Genomic DNA, 17,883 nt, shown 5'->3' with positions numbered 1-17,883 from the left:
GGTTGTAAGGTGAGGGCAGCCAGATTCTGAGGGGGAAACCAGGGCTGGGGGCCTCTCTGATGCGAGGTCCTGAAGAGACTCATACTAACACAAACAACAAAAATGGTGTGCATAGCTAACATACTGAGCCCTTACCTTGTGCTCTACTAAATACCTATGTGACTCAAGGGATCCTCTGAACAACCTTATATGGTTGGTAGCTGCTATTATTATGCCCAATTTACAGATACAGAACACAGAGGCATAGAGAGGTGAAGTAACTTGCCTCTGATCACTCAGCCAGTGGGTGGCAGAGCTGGGATTGGAACCAGGGCAGTCTGGCCCCGGAGTCTACACTCTGCAGCACGGGATACTCAGGAGGCTGCTCAGGACAGGCCATCAGGCAGCCGATCGATGTTTACCCCTGTCCCTCTGGCACCTCGCAGAGCTCCCTGCGTGAGAGGGTGGTTGTAAAAGATCTATTGAATTTATGAATGGGGGTGAATGAATCATTCATCCATTCCTGCCTCTCCATTCAGTGCGTGAGGGCACCCTCACACACAGGTGCCACTGAACTTGGGCGTTGTTCAGCCACAGCCTCTGCTCTTGATCGGGAGGCAAGGCGTGTGCTGTTGGGAAGAAGGGCCCCCAGAGTGCAGCGGCTGTGCGGGGGTCTAGGCTGGGGACACACAGTCTGGAGAAGCGGGGAGGGCTTCATGGAGCAGGCAGCCCCCAGTCCTGGCTTTGCGGGTGTGAGGGGCCAGAGGGGCAGGGAGAAGCCGAGGTCTTCCAGGAGCAAGGGACGGAGGGAGCTGGGGTACCAAGGGCGGGGGCGCATGGTGGTGACGGGCTTGGTATGTGGAGGAGGAGGGCCCGACTGCCCCCCTCGCCCCCTCCCCGCCACCAGGCACAATCCCTGCTCACCTCCCGCCTCTCCACAGCTCGCCAAGGAGAGCGAGCGGCTGCAGGCCATGATGGCCCATCTGCACATGCGGCCCTCGGAGCCCAAGCCCTTCAGTCAGCCAGTGAGTGACTCTCCCCTCCCTGCGGCCCTCCAAGAACCCGCCCCACCACGGGACCCCTCATCCTGTCGGCACTGGTCTCAGCATCCTCCCCGTTGCTCACAGCTGAACCCAGTCCCCGGCTCCTCCTCATTCTCCAAGGTGACCGTCTCCGCAGCGGACTCGTTCCCAGATGGTCTCGTACACCCCCCCACCTCGGCCGCTGCCCCTGTCACCCCCCTACGGCCCCCTGGCCTCGGCTCTGCCTCCCTGCACAGTGGGGGACCCGCCCGGCGGAGGACCAGCGACAAGTTCTGCTCCCCCATCTCCTCAGGTAAGGGCCGTGGGGAGGGGTGTCTTTCCCCACGCTGGACCCCACTTCTGGCTACCTCAGCCTCTGCCTGTCTCCCCCAGAGCTGGCCCAGAATCATGAGTTCTACAAGAACGCCGACGTCCGGCCCCCCTTCACCTACGCCTCTCTCATCCGCCAGGTGAGCGTGGGAAGGTAGACGGAGTCCGGGGGGTGGGGGTGGGGGTGGGAGGCACACAGTCTGCACCCTTCCCTCAGGGTCCCGGGACCAGAGAACGTAACTTTCCATCTCACACTTGTCTTCTCCCACTCACACCTGCGTTTTCCTTCTCAGCCAGACGGCCCCTCACATGGGCTTCAGCTGAGCCATCCTGCTGGTCACGCAGGCCTGTCTGTGGGAGCACACACACTGTTGATGCCACTTACACCCCCCGTGTCATCCATACCCTCATTTCCACGTACACACACTCCCATGAGACAATTTTCTGATAGACTTATGGTCACTTGTAGTCTGTCTCCTTTTCTCTGTCTCTCTCAGATGCGCGCGCACACACACACACACATCCACATGCCATCTCATGTTTAGGGTGCCCTTTACAAAAACCAGGATAAATTCCAAACAGTCCCCACCCCCGGACCTCTTTCTCCCAAGAATACTGCTTTCCTTCCCAGTCTAGGGCAGGGGCCCTTGGAGCCATTTTCCCTGCAGCAGAAGTTCACGTGCTCCTCGCACAAGTGCACGGCCCTCGAGGCTCGTGTTCCCTTTGGCCTCTGGCTGGGCCGTAACCAGCCTGCCCCTCTCGGGACCATGAAGCACCCCCAGTCTTGTCCACATGCTTCCGCAGCGGGTCTTCTCTGCTCTCAGATGAGTTAAGGGCCAGGCTGAGGGGAGCTGGGGCAGAGCACACAGGCCTGTGGCCCTTGCAGGCCCAGACTGAGAGTCTCTGTACTTCTTCCTTGTCCACAGGCCATCCTGGAAACCCCCGACAGGCAGCTGACCCTGAATGAGATCTATAACTGGTTCACCAGGATGTTCGCCTATTTCCGGAGAAACACGGCCACCTGGAAGGTGAGGCATGCCCGTTCCTCCTTGCCAGGGCCCCAGGCGGCCTTGGACATCTCCAGATCCCTTTGAGACCAAGGCTGCCTAACAGTCCCCTCAGGGTGGCAGTTCTATAGACGTGGCCCCACCAGGCCCCAGGCTGGGCCCTGGGCCCCTCCACCTCCACCTCTCTGGAGCGCTCCCCCCATGGGCCCAAAAACCCTAGCCCCCTGAAGTAGGGCCTGCGGGAGTCGGTAGTGCCTGAGCCTGGTAGGGAGGCCTGGGTTACATTCACAGGAGACCCTCAGGGTTCAGAGTCCTCGGCTAAAGGCGCATGCTCTGAAGCCCAGGATGGGTGGACGGAGGGGGCTCGCAGGCCTGGACACGTGGGTGGACCGAGATCCTGGACTGTAATACACTGGGGCACAAACACAAACGCTCACACTCTCCCCAGCTCTGCCATCAGTACCAGGAAGATAATTGTCTTCATCCAATTAGTCATTTTAACACCTTCAGCCATAAGAGTTTTCCTGGGGGATCAGAAACAGACAAGGGAGGGAACCTAGGAAAATGGGACACAAGAGTTGTGGGCTGGGACGCTAAGCCATTTTGTTTTTCTAGAGCCAGCATGGGGGGTACGAGTCTGGCTGTCTGATGGGTGAGAATATTAGGTTCTGTGCAGCAGGGTGGGAGGGGGTGAGGGGAAGGAGAAGGGAGTGTGGGTGCCCTGTGGGAAAGGACGGACACCCGGGAAGGAGTCCCCCACATCTCAGGACCTGAGTTGGATCCCTGGCTCTTGAGTCCCTCTGCTGGCCAGTGCAGAAGCTGCAGTTAAACAGCCTACCTCCCCGATCCCACCAGGTTTCAACAAGTGTCACTAGGGCCCCCTCCCTACCAGTGACCAGGACAAGGTGGGGTCTGTACAGGGCCCAGCCTTCTCTGCCTTCTCTGTGCTAAGTGCAGCAGGAGAGACTGCTCCGTGGCCTTCTGTATCCCCGTGCCCAATTCCCAAAGCTTGGCAAAGAGGCTGCAAGGCTGGGACAGCTGCTGTGATTGGCTGCGAGTGATGTCATTTCCTGCCAACCACAGTCCTGCCCTCTCTCTGAGCCCTCAGGGCCTTCTTGGAGCCACCTGGTTCAGTCTCCAACCTGCAGGCCAGTTTGGATACCACGTTTCGTAAATGATAGAGTCCTGTACAAACTTTAGGGATCATTACAATTGTTATGTAATGTTTACTTTAATATTGTATATTAATCCTCTACCTTTAGGGGAGTCAATGTGGAGCCTCACTGCCCTAGACAACCTCCTCCTTGGGGGCAGAGTGCCTCTCATCCACCTACCCTCCTTTCTCGTTCTCTCTTAACTGCATCACCCTCTGCAATCTCTACTTCTCTCCTTTCTTGAGGTCGGGAGGAGCTAGTTTAGGTGACTTTCTTAAACCCCTCGATGACCATCATGAAGCCACCTCTCCTGTAGCCCAGCCCCCTTGGGCCTTCATACCACCTTCGACTGGTGGCCCAGCCTTGGTCATCTCAGCGGCGTGTCTCCCTCCCAGGTCTTCACCTCCATCTCCCCTCCCCTAGTCTAGGTCCCAGCAAGCAGCCAGCTCATTGAGTGACCTTCCCATTTAACTGTGCTCTGCTGTTGCTTCTGTCACTGGGGGCACTGCCTGCGCCCTCCCTGTGGCCCAGCAGAATCCACCTCAGCTTGCGGTCCACTCTGACCTTCAGGATTTTTTGCCGCCAAGCTTCCATTCACGTCACTTGGGAAATGCACCCTGTGTACTCCCAATTCTATTTTCTTTTCCACCCCCACTTCCGACCCGTTTATCTGCCCCTTGAGGTCCCTCCTCTTCTCCTCAACTATTTCAGCTTCCTTTCCTTCCTCCTCCTTTACTCTCTTGGGCCCCCACCCTGGGATGCTGTCCACTCCAGACCAGGGCAGAAGGGTTGGGAGCTGGCGTGGGCCAGGCCAGCTGCCGTTCATCCGGGGACAGAGCTGCCATCTGCCAAGCTGATGGTACTCGCCAGCCCTCCCCCCGTGTCTGTCCCCTCCCAGGGCCCATGTTGTGGGCCTGTCCTTTTGTTTACGCAGCCCCTGCCAGACCCCTTAAATTGCCGTTAATGTTTCAGCGTAACGAATTAGTCTCTCATCACGAATCAGGCTTCGAAATGAGGGAAAAAAGCCCCAGTGAGGCCATCCTCGGAAATTGGGGTCATTCTCATTTGCAAAGCAGAGGATCGGAGCCCCGTAATGCGGGCAAATTTATTCCAAGGCAGGAGCCCCGGCGTGATTAGGCCCTTTGTAATTATCGCTCCAAGAGATTCCACTCCAGCCGCCCGCCTCCCTCGTGGATTAGCAAGCGAGTCGGAAAAATACACAGGATTTAATTAGAGGCAAATTAAAATTGGTAATGAAATCGGGCCAGTTGCAAGTGGCAAGAGTTGGAAGGGAGAAAGGGAGAGGGGATCGATCTCCAGGGGCATGGGCTGCCTGCCCAGCCTGCTTTCCTCCCCGTTTAGAAATGTAAAGAGGAGACAAGGATGGAGATGAGGTGCGGGAGGCTGAGGGGGGACAGGTAACAGGGACAGGGACGGCTGGGGCTGTGAAGTTGAGAGAGGAGAGCGTGGGGACAGAGTGAGGCACATGGTGGGCGGTGGTGGGGTGGATTAGGGCCCTAGCCCAGGTTCCCGGGGTGCGGGGGGAATTGGGCCAAGCACCCCTGCCCCCACCCAAGTGTCCTACAAACCGGATGACCTCAATTCCTGAAGTTATCCTGCTGGGAGGAGGCGGGACCGACAAGGTGACTTGTCCCTCCTCTTCTTGCTGTACAGTCACTAAACCCAGGCTCTCCTTCCTCTCAGCTTCCTTATGTTAACAAGTATGTACTAGGCCTCTGCTGTATACCTCATGCTCTCAGTAAGCCGTCTGTTCTGAGCCACGGCCCAAAGTCAAGGCTCCCACGCTCCAAGGTCAAGGAAGGTTGCAGTGAGGCTTCCTGAGTTATTCCCAAAACTTTCAAAGGCTTAATGGGAACTCTGTGTGCACCTGAGGTAAGGTGTCCCAGGCTCACTGAGGTGCCAGGACCTGAGTGTGGTCTCGTGCCGCTCAGAAGCCCTAACAGCTACGTGCATCGGACTAACGATGTTGAGAAAACAGATTATCGCTAACGAGGTATCATTCACTTGGTAGACAAGAGTTTTCCAACACGTGGCAGGGAGAAGGGAGCAGACAATACAAAGGGCTGGCGGTGGTGAGGATGCCGGAGCCCCTGGCTCTAAGGGCCCAGAGGGGTCTTCCCTCGGCTCCAGCGGCATCTTCTCCTGCCCAGCCCTCCCCTGGCTTGTTGCTGGGGAAGGTGGGACTTGAGGACCCTCCTGTCTGTGCTCCCCCGAGTGGAGGAGGGGCCACCTCTGAGCGTCTGCTTCTTGTCACTGCGCCCCCAGAATGCAGTGCGACACAACCTCAGCCTGCACAAGTGCTTCGTGCGCGTGGAGAACGTCAAGGGCGCCGTGTGGACTGTGGACGAGCGGGAGTACCAGAAGCGGAGACCACCAAAGATGACGGGGTACGTGGGCCCACCCCCCCCAGACCTCTCCAGGGTACCTCTCTGCCCCGGATCCTTCCCACTGTGGGGTCGGGGGTCGGGGGAGGAAAGGGGTGAAGGAGCCCAGGAGAGCCTGGGATCTCAGATGATTAGGAAGAGGGCATTTCTGTTTTTTGCTTCTGACTGAGGGAAGGAGCTGAGGGGAACCTGGCACCAGAGAGAGACAGAAGCCCAAAGTAGCCCCGGCCGGAGCCGAGGCGTGGGCAGGTGGCCGCCAGTGTGGCCGTTGGGGAGGGGGCTGCCATCCCCAGGGCCACTCTCCCCCATCTTATTGCAGGATGAGCCAGTCTGTGAGATCTCCAGGCCCCCCCCCTCTTCATTTTACAGGGAGAGGAGGCCCAGAGAGGACAAGGGGCTGGAGGGTGGTCACACAGCAGATTCCTGGCAGAGCTGGGTCTCTGACCTCTACCATGTAGCACTTCCAGTGGAAACTGAGGAACCTGGGGGAGGTTTCCTCTTTCAGCCTCCCTTCCAGCACCACCACCTCCCCGCACCGAGCACCCCACATGGGCTTGCCTGCGCATCTTGGGCCTCTGAAGCAAGTTAGATGGCTCTCTGTGGGCGCCTGTGCCCCTCAAAGATTCCTTCACCCCAGACAAGAGCCTCTCTACCCTCAGACAGCTGTGGGTGCTGGGGCAGGGCTGGGACCCGAAAAGGAAAGCCATTCCCTTCTGAGTGTCCCCACGTGCCAGGCACAATGGTTGGAATCTTCCTGTCCCCTTATCAGCTTGGAATCAGAAGACCTGGGTTCGAATTACACCTCTGCTTCTCACCAGCTGTGTGACCTCGGGCCAGTTCCTTAACCTCTCTGAGACACTCTCTAAACTGGGGATAGTCACTGTGGAAGGATGGCCTTAAGCCATTGCTTTTCCTGACCCAACTCCTAATCACTTTTTTGTGCAGAAAAGCCTTTGGTGTGGAGCATGTGGGGACAGGCTGAGCACACAGCTTATTGGATGTCCCAAAATTCAGGATGGCAAGAAAGTGGATTTTATAGTAGGGGACTATGGAGGTTATCACTCGGACCTTGCCAGACATCGGGAAATCTAGACTGGAGCGAAAATACTGGGCCACCTGACGTGGAGACAGACACTGGGAGGGGTCTGGGTCCTACTTCTCAGCCCTGAGACCCTGGGCACATTCCAGGGCCCCTAGGAGCCCCGGCAGCTCACCTGTGAAGGGGGCTTTCAGTCCCAGATGTGCCAGGTCAGTGGGAGGATTGAATAAGATGGGGCACAGCCGACTCTGGCCTCCCAGGATTCATGAATGGGACAGTCCCTGGCATAGAGCACGCCCTCAGTTAGGGTCCAGACCTGAGTGAGGAACAAGCGAATGAATGAAGCAGACGCTGCCGCCTTTCTCCTCCAGGAGCCCCACGCTGGTGAAGAACATGATTTCGGGCCTCAGTTATGGAGCACTTAACGCCAGCTACCAGGTAGTGGACTGGTCCCTGCCCAGTGTCCTCCCACCCCCTCACGTTCCCTCCAGCACACTGGTCTTCAGAAGAGACATTCCCCCACCCTCCCTGGCAGAGACGGGGCACAGAGCGGGTAGGTTGGCATAGCCAGTGGTGATCCCTTCGCTGGCTTACAGATCTGGGGTGGCAGCGGGGGCAGGGGGTGGGGGTCCTCTGTCTCCCAGGAAGGGAAGAAGTCAGGCCCAGGTTCTCAGGAAAGCTGGGAGGCAGCTCAGCTTCGGAGCGCTGGCCTTGGGAGGGGGTGCCAGAGATCTGCCAGCCCGTGGACACACGGGAGGCTCTCTAGGGCTGGGGAAGGGACAGTACTTGACTGGGTGGAGCCCGCTGACAGGCCCCAACTCTGTGCCCTCCAGGCTGCCCTGGCCGAGAGCAGCTTCCCCCTCCTCAACAGCCCTGGCATGCTGAACCCTGGCTCCGCCAGCAGCCTCCTGCCTCTCAGCCATGACGACATGGGCGCCCCCATGGAGCCGCTGCCCAGCAACGGCAGCAGCAGCCCCCCTCGCCTCTCCCCACCCCAGTACAGGTGAGCCCATGGCATGGACCCCAGCCCACAGCCGTGCCCCCCGCAAGCATCAGGAAGGCAGAATCTTCTCCCCCTGCAGCTGGGATCCCCATCTTGTCGCCTTCAGCACAGCTCTCTTCCCAGGGCAGGTGGCCCCTCTCTTCCTTCTCATTGCTCCCCTCCCCGCCCTACACTCTTTATTTCCCTCCCTTCTCCATCCTCTGTCATCTCCCTTCCTCTCTCCTTCCCAACCAAAGGCAATCTCTGTTCATCCCAAGACCTCCTTTCCTTTGAAGGGAGACCAGACCTGAAACGTCAGGCCTCAGCGGCTCAGAGATGAGGGGGTCCTGGGGAGGCAAACTCTGGACACATCCCTGCGCCCCCAGATCCTGGATGCATTTTGGGCTGGGCCGGCAGGAGAGGACCTCCAGGGTGTCCACATTATCCCTTCTGTCACAGCCACCAGGTGCAGGTGAAAGAGGAGCCAGCTGAGGCGGAGGAAGACAGGCGGCCGGGACCCCCCCTGGGGCCCCCTAACCCCAGCACCTCGGGGCCTCCAGAAGACAGGGACCTGGAGGAGGAGCTGCCGGGAGAGGAACTGTCCTAAGGGCCTCTAGGAGCAGGCAGGGCAGGGGTGAGACCCCTCCCTCCCCCGGAAGCCAGGCCCCACCTACCCCGACTCCTCGCCCCGCCCAACTTCAAGGCACTTCCAGGACTCAGATGGGGGGGCTGGGCCAGCAACTCCCAAGGTGACCTGACCTACGACGACGCTCGCTCGGAGTGGGGGGGGCAGGGACCGGCCGCCCCCGAGGGGACACAGAACCCCTGGTCTGGGACTGGCAGAGGACACGGAGGGCCCAGACCCCTCCTCAGACTCCCCCGCCCACATCCGAATCCCGCCTCCGCCGCCCCCCAACCACCAGCAGCAGCAGCAGGGCCCTCCTCCCCCACCAGCTCGCCCCCGCAGGGCCCCTCAGTGCCATGGAGACCCGCAGGCGGGGCTGAGCCACCCTCTCACACCCAGGGCCCCCCCATCTTGCTCTGGCAGTACTCTCTGGCCAGAGGCCCCCGTTTCCCTAATTTGTGCTCCCTTCCACCTTCTTGTCCTTACTGTGAAGAAGTAGCTCACCCCCCGCTCCTACCCCTGCCCTGGCCTGGGTTGGGGGCAGCTAAAGTCTCAGAGCAGCCCCAGAAAAAACCTGCCCCTCAGCTGTGCCCGATCAAGAGGCACAGCTGGCGAGGGGGGACAAGTGGAGTGCCCTGGGGGCTCCGTGGGAGCAGGGCTGCCTGGTTCCAGGTCCCCCCCAGGCCGAACTGGGCCTCCACTCCCGTTTGCTGGGTGCTGCCCCCCAGGCCAGGGAGCATAGGAAAGTGGCCCGGTGCCCACCTCCTCCACAGAGGCCTGTACCCGGTGCACTCGTAGAGGTGGACCCGCTGAAGGCGGCCGAGCTGCCCTTGAGGCTGGAGTTGGGGCCCCAGGTGGCGCCAGGACTGCGGGAAGCACCTGCCTGTGTCCTGGGAAAGGCCAGGCTGAAAGCAGGCTTGAGGGGCGGGTGGGATGAACACGGCGGCTGCTGTGACCCGACAGGACTCCCACCCCAGCCTTCAGGTGCCCCGTCGCAGTCTTCCCTCACCCGCCCTCAGCACCCCTTCCCTGCGCCCCCACCCCCCAGTTACACAGATGACCAAAGACCTTTCTTATGCCGGAAGCAAAAACCAAAACTTTTTGTTGGCTTTTTCCTTTGTCGCCTCCCGTACCCCCTGCTCATCCCGCTTCCCATCCCGGCCCCAGGCTGGAAGCCCTCCCCAACTTAAGTTATTGTTTTAAACCAAAGTTTACAGTGTCTGTTGGTGGCCAAGACCCTCTCTCTCCAGCCTCCCTCCACCCCACCCTGAGGACCCTGGGACTCAGTAGAGGTTGGCGGCCCTGCTCACCTCCCCTCTGCTCTTGCCCGGCCCGGGGGAAGAAAAGCAGGCAGAGGGGAGGAGGTGGGCAGCCCTTGGCACCCCGCGGGGTTCTTGGCCCCTTGGGCGGTGGGCACGGGAGCCCTCTTCCCAACCCTGGGCTGCTCACTGGGGGCTCTCCAGACCCCTCTCTCCAGGACCAAGTCCCCCATCACACTGGGAGTGTGGATTCCAGCGAAGGAGCTGGAAGAAAAGTGAGACTCTCCACAGACCCCCTATGGGGGACCCCAACTTAAGGCCAAGGACTGGGTGTATTTGATGCTTATGACACCCCAGGCCAGGCCCCTTTGCTGAGAAGACTCCTTGGACTATTTCCCAAGAATCCCCCACATACACCCCTTCACAAGGCACCCCTCCCAAGAGGCAGGGGGCCCTCCGCCCCCTCCCCTATGTACTCCCCACCTGTGTTCTGTTTGACCAGCACAGAAATATTAAACGTCCTCTATTCACAGGGCCCTGCGTGTGTCAGCAAGGGGAGGGAGGGCAGGGGCGTGAAAGCACAAGGATGGCTCTGGACAGCTGGGGGCTCCTGAAAGGGCACTTCCTGCAAGTACGGGAGTGGGCTTGAGCCCCGGGCACCGACACCTCCACGTTCATCCCAGCCAGGGCTCTGGCTCCTCTCTGCTCCGCCTGGCCCCCTTTTCCATCCGTCATCTTAGCATTCTCGGAAATTTCAAACCAGGTCTCTCCATCTTTCTCCTGTTTTCTCTCAAAGTCACAGCTCCTTGCCCCGGTTCCTTCGTGGGTTTGAAATCCAGGTTCCTGGCCTGGATGTTTTCATCAGGGAGTAGATTTCCTCTGGGGATGGAGAGAGTTCCTGCTGCAGGACCGCATGCCCAGGTGTCCTCTGGGCCCATCACCGGTGCCTTCCTGGGGGCTACCTGGATAGGTGTGTGTGTGGGGCATTGAAATGCTCGCCCACCCCTGTGTGCAGCGTCATAGCACTGGTGGGCTCAGGTCGAAAAAGGTTATTCTAGCCCATGCAGTCTGGACCCCGACAGCTGGGGGAGGAAAAGGGGCAGGCTGTTAAAGGGGTAGGGTGGGGGGCATCACCACACCAGCCCACATTAAGTCCTGGCTCCCCATCTGCTGCCCCACCCCAACAAGGGAGCCCCCTCCGCCTTCCTCAGACCCCAGTGCCATTACTGGGTTATCGGCCAGTCCCCTACTCCGCGCACTGTGTTCACCTTCCAGACACTCCCTCGTCCAGAGCAGGGCGCAGGAAGGAGTGTGTGTACTTGGCGGAAGTGCGGAGAGAGGGGGGAAGACGTTGAGAAAGTAGCAGAACTGGAATCAGTAACCCCACACATCACCAAACTGCTGGAACTTTCCGAAAGCCAAGCTTGAGGGAAGTAGAGCAGAAAAGAGCCAGCAGGAGCTGGAGATGGAGTCTCCGCTGACTTATGGGTCTCAGGCCTTTCCTACTCCTTTCAGCCATCATCTGTGTCCTGTCTCACTCTCCCCACTTTCTGTCCACCCTGCCTCCTCCCCCTGCTCTAATCCTCTGGACATTGTTGGAGAGCCCAGGGTGAATCCCCTGTCCCTCCTTTCAGAGGGCATCTCAGGAGGGGCCCGGCTGGGTCAGGCCGGGGAGCTCAGCCTGGGGGCTCAGAATCCCCACCGTCCACCCACCAGCTCGCCCACCAGACGCTATGAGCAAGTGGCACTGATAATAATCTGCCCCACCTTGCCCTCCGTGGAGGCCGCCAGGGCTCTGTACGGTAGAACTATAATTGGTGTGGACGACGGCATTCTCTACAACGCCATAAAGCAGTCACCCTCAGCTTCACTGCAGCCGCCGCTTCCCCTCCCCCCCTTCCCCTTGGAACCCACCAGCCTTCTAGAAAATCCAGAGGTGTTGGCTGCCAAACTCCCTACTCCACCCACGGAAGAAGATTTGTTTTCTAGGCTGGCCCTGGGAGCATCCTTCCCACATGGGAGACTCTAGAGGGACAAGGATACACCCAGCCTCACTTCCAGGACAGTCCTTCCAGTGATCTAACTCCTGCTTCAAACTTGAGTCCATTGTTTTGATTCCGTCCCACAGGGATCCGGCAAATGTCTGGTCAGTACATTTGGACATGGGGTGAAGATCTAACCCAGGTGTTGGCAGAGAAGAAGGTCTTACGATCTGAGAAACAGGAGGCTGCTGTGGGCCTCCGTCTTCTGAGTACAGACTCCATAATTATTTCCTTTCTGATCTGACAGATCCCACGCGGGACACTCCTCCCCATCATTACCTCGTTACCTTCTTCTAAATAAGCACCACCTCCCACATCCCGACCCCGATCATGTTTTGCTGTCAGGAAGTTCTGCATGCTGTCTAGCTGCTCTCCTTCCTCCTCTTCTGTGCAGCTGTTGGGGGGCAGGTGGTTAGCTCTGGCTGGCTGCTTGCCCTGGTCTATTTCAGCATTTACCAGGGGAGAGAGAAGCTGTTTTTGGAAACTGTTCTCAGGCTGGTTAAAAAAAAAAAAAAAATACTCCAAGCCAGGCATTTTGAGGGTGAGAAGGCGGCACTGTGGGCTGTGCATCGGACAGAAGTCCCCTTCCCTTCGCATTCAGAAGGCTCTGCTCTCTCCCAACCTTCTATTTAACTCGTTGCCCTTGACCAAGGCCTTCGCCGATGGCCAGCAGAGGGCGCTTCAGACAAAGCCGAGCTTCTGCTCCTCTTTGGGCAAACTTGCCGTCCAGGGGAGGATGGGAGGTGGGGGTGTGGGGAGAGGGCGCTCAACTTCCTGTGACAACCACGGCCCTACCACCTCATGTCCCCGAGAGCAGTCTCTAACCTAGGGCAGAAAAGCGTTCCTCCTGCTGTTTGGGAGCTTCCAGACCCCCTCCAACTTGTGACGTATGAAGCACCCTGAGCAGAAACAGGAGAAGAGAGATGAGCGGGATCTGGAGAGATGACGCCTCTGGAGCCTAGTACACTGCGCGCCACAGTGGACTCAGTAAAGATTTTTAATGGTAACAATAATGACTAACAATGTTCTTATCGCATACCACACACTATTCTAGAAGCCCTATATTCTGTGTAATCCTAACAACAGCTCTGAGTTAGATGTTGTTATTATCCCCATTTGACAGATGAGGAAACTGAGACTCAGGGACTCAGAGGCTAACAGATGAAGCATTATGAGTGAGGAATCTGGTTTGCAGTGGAGGAAGGGAAGACAGCGGCTCCGTGCCTTAGTCTCAGCTTTCTAGCGACGCTGTACACTTTGGCTTGCCTCCCACCCCTTGTTGGAGGCTCCCAAAGGGGAAACTGAGGTACAGAGTGCCTCAGAGCCAGGAATCAGGCCCTGAATTCAGAGTTCCCCAGATGCTGTTCTTCTCTAGGCAGAATGAGGTAAGTTGGGGCTTGGAATGTCACTAAGGGACAGAGGGAACCAGAGAAAGAAGGCTGAAACGCTCTATAAAACTAATCAGGCTGGTAGGGGGGTACTGGGGGGCCTTCTGCTGGAAAACGGAGTGAGTCTGAGCAGTGAAGGCAAAGAGGCCCCTGGGCAGGGGTGGGAGTGGGTGCAGAGTCACAAGGTGCGCGCGCGCGCACACACACACACGCACACGCACACACGCACACGCACACACACACACGCACACACACGCTGCTAATTAGCTAGCTACGTTTACACCAAGAGGTCCCTTCCATCTTGAAAGCCTGCAATTATCCTGTGGCCAGCCAGGGCAGGGACACATACCACACGGTAGTCACAGTGACATCCCATCACACAGGCCCAGGTCCCCTCCACGCCTGCGGTCTGCCTCCACCTCAGGTTCAAAAGTTTAGAAAAACAGCCCCTCCCAAGAAGGGGGTCACGGTGGCAGCCACGGCTGAAAGGCCCTCTGTCCTACCCAAGAGGGGCCACTGGCCACCTTTGGGAGATGGGTCAAATTAGCAAGATGGGTGCAGGGTGGGGCGGGCATTCTGGGGCTCCTGGCCCTGAGTAGAAGGCTTCTACCCCTGCTAGGGGTCAGGGCCCTTCCTGCTCTCAGACCTGGAACTCAGACTGTCTCCATAGGGCACCGCCTGGGCTCAGGAGCAGGCCAAACGCAGGAACACGGGTGGGCAGACGCCAGAGGCGCACGGGACTCGGCTCTCAGAGGGCTGGTTCTCTGGCTGGGAAACTGACGGTGGTCAGCCAAGTGCCGAGGACGGCAGGGGAGAAAACTCAGGGCCTGCAGGGGTTCAGATCCTGCCTCTGCTACTTGCTGACTCTGTGGCCTTGGGAAAACGTCTTGACCTCTCTGGGCTTCAGTTTCCTCGTCTGTAGACTGGTGTGGGGCGATCATCACTGGCTTGTTGAGAAGACTAATTATACAGCATATCAAAACATGTCTAGTGCATAGTAGGCCCACAGCACATAATAGCTGTTAACAAAATGTGGTCTTGGATGCCAGTCACCATGGGGGTGAGGGGACCGGTGCGCTCCTGGAGGACTCCCTGGAAGAGAGGCTGCAGCTGGGAGGGGGAAACTTGGGTAGGAAGCGGGGAGAGAAGAAACGTTCTAAGCTTGTAGGTAGACCTAGATGGAGCTTTGGGAAGGTTCACGTGGCAGAAAACAAAGGGCTGAGTGAGGAGAGAAAGGCAGGGGCAGAGAAGCCAGTGGACTGGCAGAAACCCAGCCCACCGCTGTCATTGCCGCCCCACACTCACCTCCTCTGGCACTGGGCTAGACCCCCGGCACGTGAACTGTGGTGCAGTGTCCTTATCTATAAAGTGGTCATCAGAATCCCTGACTCCTCAGGAGATCGAGGGGAGAATTAAATGGAATCGTGGATGTGAAGCACGCAGACGGGCCCACGCCTCCTGATACGCTGTCAGCAGCGATGCTGATGAAGATTCAAACTTGTGGCCCGTGTCACCGAGGAGCTTACATCAGAGGGGGACAGTCTGGTACTTCAATAAATACATAAGTGAGCTTGGCAGGGGCGAAATCCGTGATTCCATCACGCCATGCTGTGGCCTGCAGAGGTGTTCAGAGGAGGCTTCTCAGAGAGGACACGGCACTGTAGTAGCCTCGAGGGAAAGATAAGGCTCAGCAGGAGAGCCTGGCAAGCGGGGCAACCACCTAGAGAAAGCAGGGGCGGGATGGGTTAGGGCATTTAGGGGAGAGTCAAGAAGGCCAGAGAGGCTGCAGGACTGGGAGATGATACTGGAAAGCCAGTGGGAGTGACTGACTGTTGGAGGGTCCAAAGGCAAGCTGGGAGTCCAGGCTGGGGGCCAGGGGCAGCGCTCAGGAGAGGGTTTAGAGCAGAGGGGAACCGACTGACATCAGGTGCGGGGAGAAAGTAGCTGTGGGGCGAGTGGGCTAAGCTGGGGCTGCGGGGGCCATTAGGTGGCTACTGGGGTTGTCCAGGTGATGGGCGAAGGAGTCCCAGATAGGGAGGTTGCTTTGGAAAATGACATCAGGAAGCTTTTTGAACAACAGAGTAGAAACTGGGACCAGGTGACTGCACGAGAGAAGAGAGGCCCAGAATGACCTCAGCTGAGTGTTATCTGAAATGTCTATTCACAGGATGGGGAGACGTCAAGTGTGGCACATTTTCACAATGGAATATTAGACTGCGGAGAAAAGGGATACAGCAGAGCTACTTGTCAGCAGCAGGGTACATTTGAAGGGGAGAAGATGGAAGAAAGATACATAGTGCTGCCATTTACATAATGCTTAAAGCCATGCATATGAGAGCTATATATCATGTAAGGCACATGCACATGTAGCGAACATTTAAAGAATTTGTAGGAATGATAAATAACAAATTCAGGATGGTGGCTGCCTCTTTGGGACAGGGGAGATGCGATGAGGAGGGGCGCTCAAGGGGCTTCAAGTGTATCGATAATGGTTTATTCCTGAGCCAGCTGCTGGGAACACAGGGGTACTTTCCATTATTCCCTGTACCTTTGTGTGGCTGGAATATTTCATTTAAAAACAAAAGAGGAATGATTCCAAGGTTTGGGTCCTGGGCCAGAGGAAGAAATCTCATGCTTTCAGCCCCTCTGGGCTCAAGACAAAGCCAAGGAAGAGGTTCGATGTTCAACTGGGCCTGCAGGGAGGGGCAGGATGGCCAGCTGGCCCTGTGCAGAGGGGCTGGAGAGGTGGACCTTGGTGAAGCACATCTGGACCCACATCTGGTCATGGGGCAAGAGGCGTGGCTGTGAAGGAAGACAGAGATGGTCAGGGGGCAAGGAGGGAGGAGAGCTGGTGAGAGGGGGTCCCGAGGCCAAGGCAGGGGCTCTGCAGGGGCGGGGCTGCAGTGCTCACGGAAGGCAAGGCCAGGGACAGCTTCGGTCTCCATGCCACCGACACCAACGTGGACTGGGCAACAGGAGGCCCCTGGCACCCTAGGACAGCATAGTTTCCGAGGAGAGGAAGAGCACAGGAGAGCTGCATGAAGGAGTCCCTGTGTGGAGCAGAAACAGAGGCGAGGGGGGAATCTCTCTCTCACTGAGTTTAGCAGCAAAGGGAGAAAGAGAAGAAGGACCCCAGAGGTGGAGGGGAGGAGACACCGCCATGGAATGTCAAGAAAAGGTTTTGCTATCAGTTTTCTCGGCTGTAATGATTTTGTGTTTTCTGATACTTATTTAAGCGGGGTGGGGAGAGGGCAGCAGAGGTTCAGGTTGATTCTCCCATGAGTGCCTGTGAGTGGACCCTCCTTGCTCCATCAGTTTAGGTGTTTCTCACATCTCCTTTCTCAGTATCTCCCCCAGGACTCGACCACAGCTGCTCAGGAAGAGGGGTGGGGCCCCCTTTGGGAGGGAGAGTCTGGAATTGGTCATGGGACTCACCAGGGGAGGGAGGGAGGGGAGGGGAGGAGGGAGCAGGGAAGATTCAGCAGCAATGAAGTTGAAGGTGGCTCTGATGCCCACACTACAAAGTGGGGCTACGGAGGCGAACGGGAGGCAGGGGAGTGGGGGGACCGGGGCTGGTCAGCCCCTAGAGTGAAGAAATTGCCCTGAGGCCTTGAGCCTGGAGGCCTTCCCACCCACTTAGCTCCTCCCCCATTGCACTGGCCACCTCCCACCCCACTGCCACTCGCTTCACACACATTCCTCTCCTCCCTCCTTCCTCATCTCCCTCTTCTCCCTGCTTCCTAAAGAACACTTGGCTGTGATGGGCTGTTCCCAGATGCCTTCTCCCATGGTCCACACTGGTCCTTGCCATCTCCCTCCTCCCAGGCCTGACCCAGGCCCAGCTGGGCTTCCCGATTTCGCTTCCACATCAGAGAGTCACGCCAGACTGGCCCACTTATCCTCCCCGACCTCAGAGCACACGCGGTCCATCTACAAATCTTCTCTGAGCCCCTACTCTCTACCTAGGCTGGTGCTCGGTGCTATGGAAAATGCTGGAAGGAAGAGCTAGGCACAGGCCCTGCCCTCGGGAGGCTTACAGAGCAGCTGGAGAAAGAACACGGAGATGTAAAGAAGTTAAATAATAAATGAAGCTAGGCAACACGCAGAAAGAACATACTCTCTTCCCTTTTGCTGTGAACAATCTTTGGTACAAAGAAGGTCCTTCTAATGACACTTGCAGGGAGTTTAATTATTAAAACGATCTTCCTATCAAAGGGTTATTAATATGGTGATAATGAAGGCAGCAGCATAGAAAAGAATAGACACAAATAATGCAGTGTAACTATAAAGTCGATCATTCATACATTCAACGTTTATTGAGAACTCAATGTATACCAGGCACCAAGCTAAGCCCTGAATGTACAAGATGGATAAGACACAGTCCCTCCCCTCAGAGAACCCCAAAGACAAACAGATATGTAAGCCGAAAAATGGCAATACAGGACTCCCCTGGTGGTCCAGTGGGTAAGGCTCCGCGTTCCCAATGCATGGGGCCCGGGTTCGATCCCTGGTCAGGGAACTAGATCCCACGTACATGCCGTCGCTAAGAGTCCGCATGCCTAATTAAAGATCCCGCATGCCGCAACTAAGACCCGGTGCAGCCAAAATAAATAAATTAATTTAAAAAAAAAAGAAAAAAAAATGGCACTAG

General features: G+C 57.5%; 1 protein-coding gene across 3 annotated transcripts in view; it reads left to right on the top strand.

The window, feature by feature from the left end:
• The window catches only part of FOXP4 (forkhead box P4), a 51,014-nt gene extending 40,682 nt beyond the window's left edge, over positions 1-10,332 (top strand). The window contains exons 10-17 of one of the 3 annotated variants that reach the window (XR_010946834.1): positions 921-1,004; positions 1,107-1,314; positions 1,395-1,471; positions 2,258-2,359; positions 5,779-5,900; positions 7,308-7,489; positions 7,770-7,939; positions 8,378-8,514. Coding sequence is in view for 2 of the 3 variants with exons in the window: in XM_067753013.1 (XP_067609114.1) it covers positions 921-1,004; positions 1,107-1,314; positions 1,395-1,471; positions 2,258-2,359; positions 5,779-5,900; positions 7,308-7,374; positions 7,770-7,939; positions 8,378-8,525 (978 nt within the window). In the remaining variant the exon portion in view is untranslated. Of the gene's footprint in view, positions 1-920; positions 1,005-1,106; positions 1,315-1,394; positions 1,472-2,257; positions 2,360-5,778; positions 5,901-7,307; positions 7,490-7,769; positions 7,940-8,377 lie in introns of all 3 variants that reach the window. The other 2 variants (XM_067753013.1, XM_067753014.1) reach the window with 2 other exon arrangements.
• The last annotated feature ends 7,551 nt before the right edge of the window (positions 10,333-17,883 follow it).

Source organism: Pseudorca crassidens, chromosome 10, assembly GCF_039906515.1.
Source record: "Pseudorca crassidens isolate mPseCra1 chromosome 10, mPseCra1.hap1, whole genome shotgun sequence".
Lineage (NCBI taxonomy): Eukaryota > Metazoa > Chordata > Mammalia > Artiodactyla > Delphinidae > Pseudorca > Pseudorca crassidens.
This window is presented reverse-complemented; position numbering and strand designations above follow the sequence as displayed.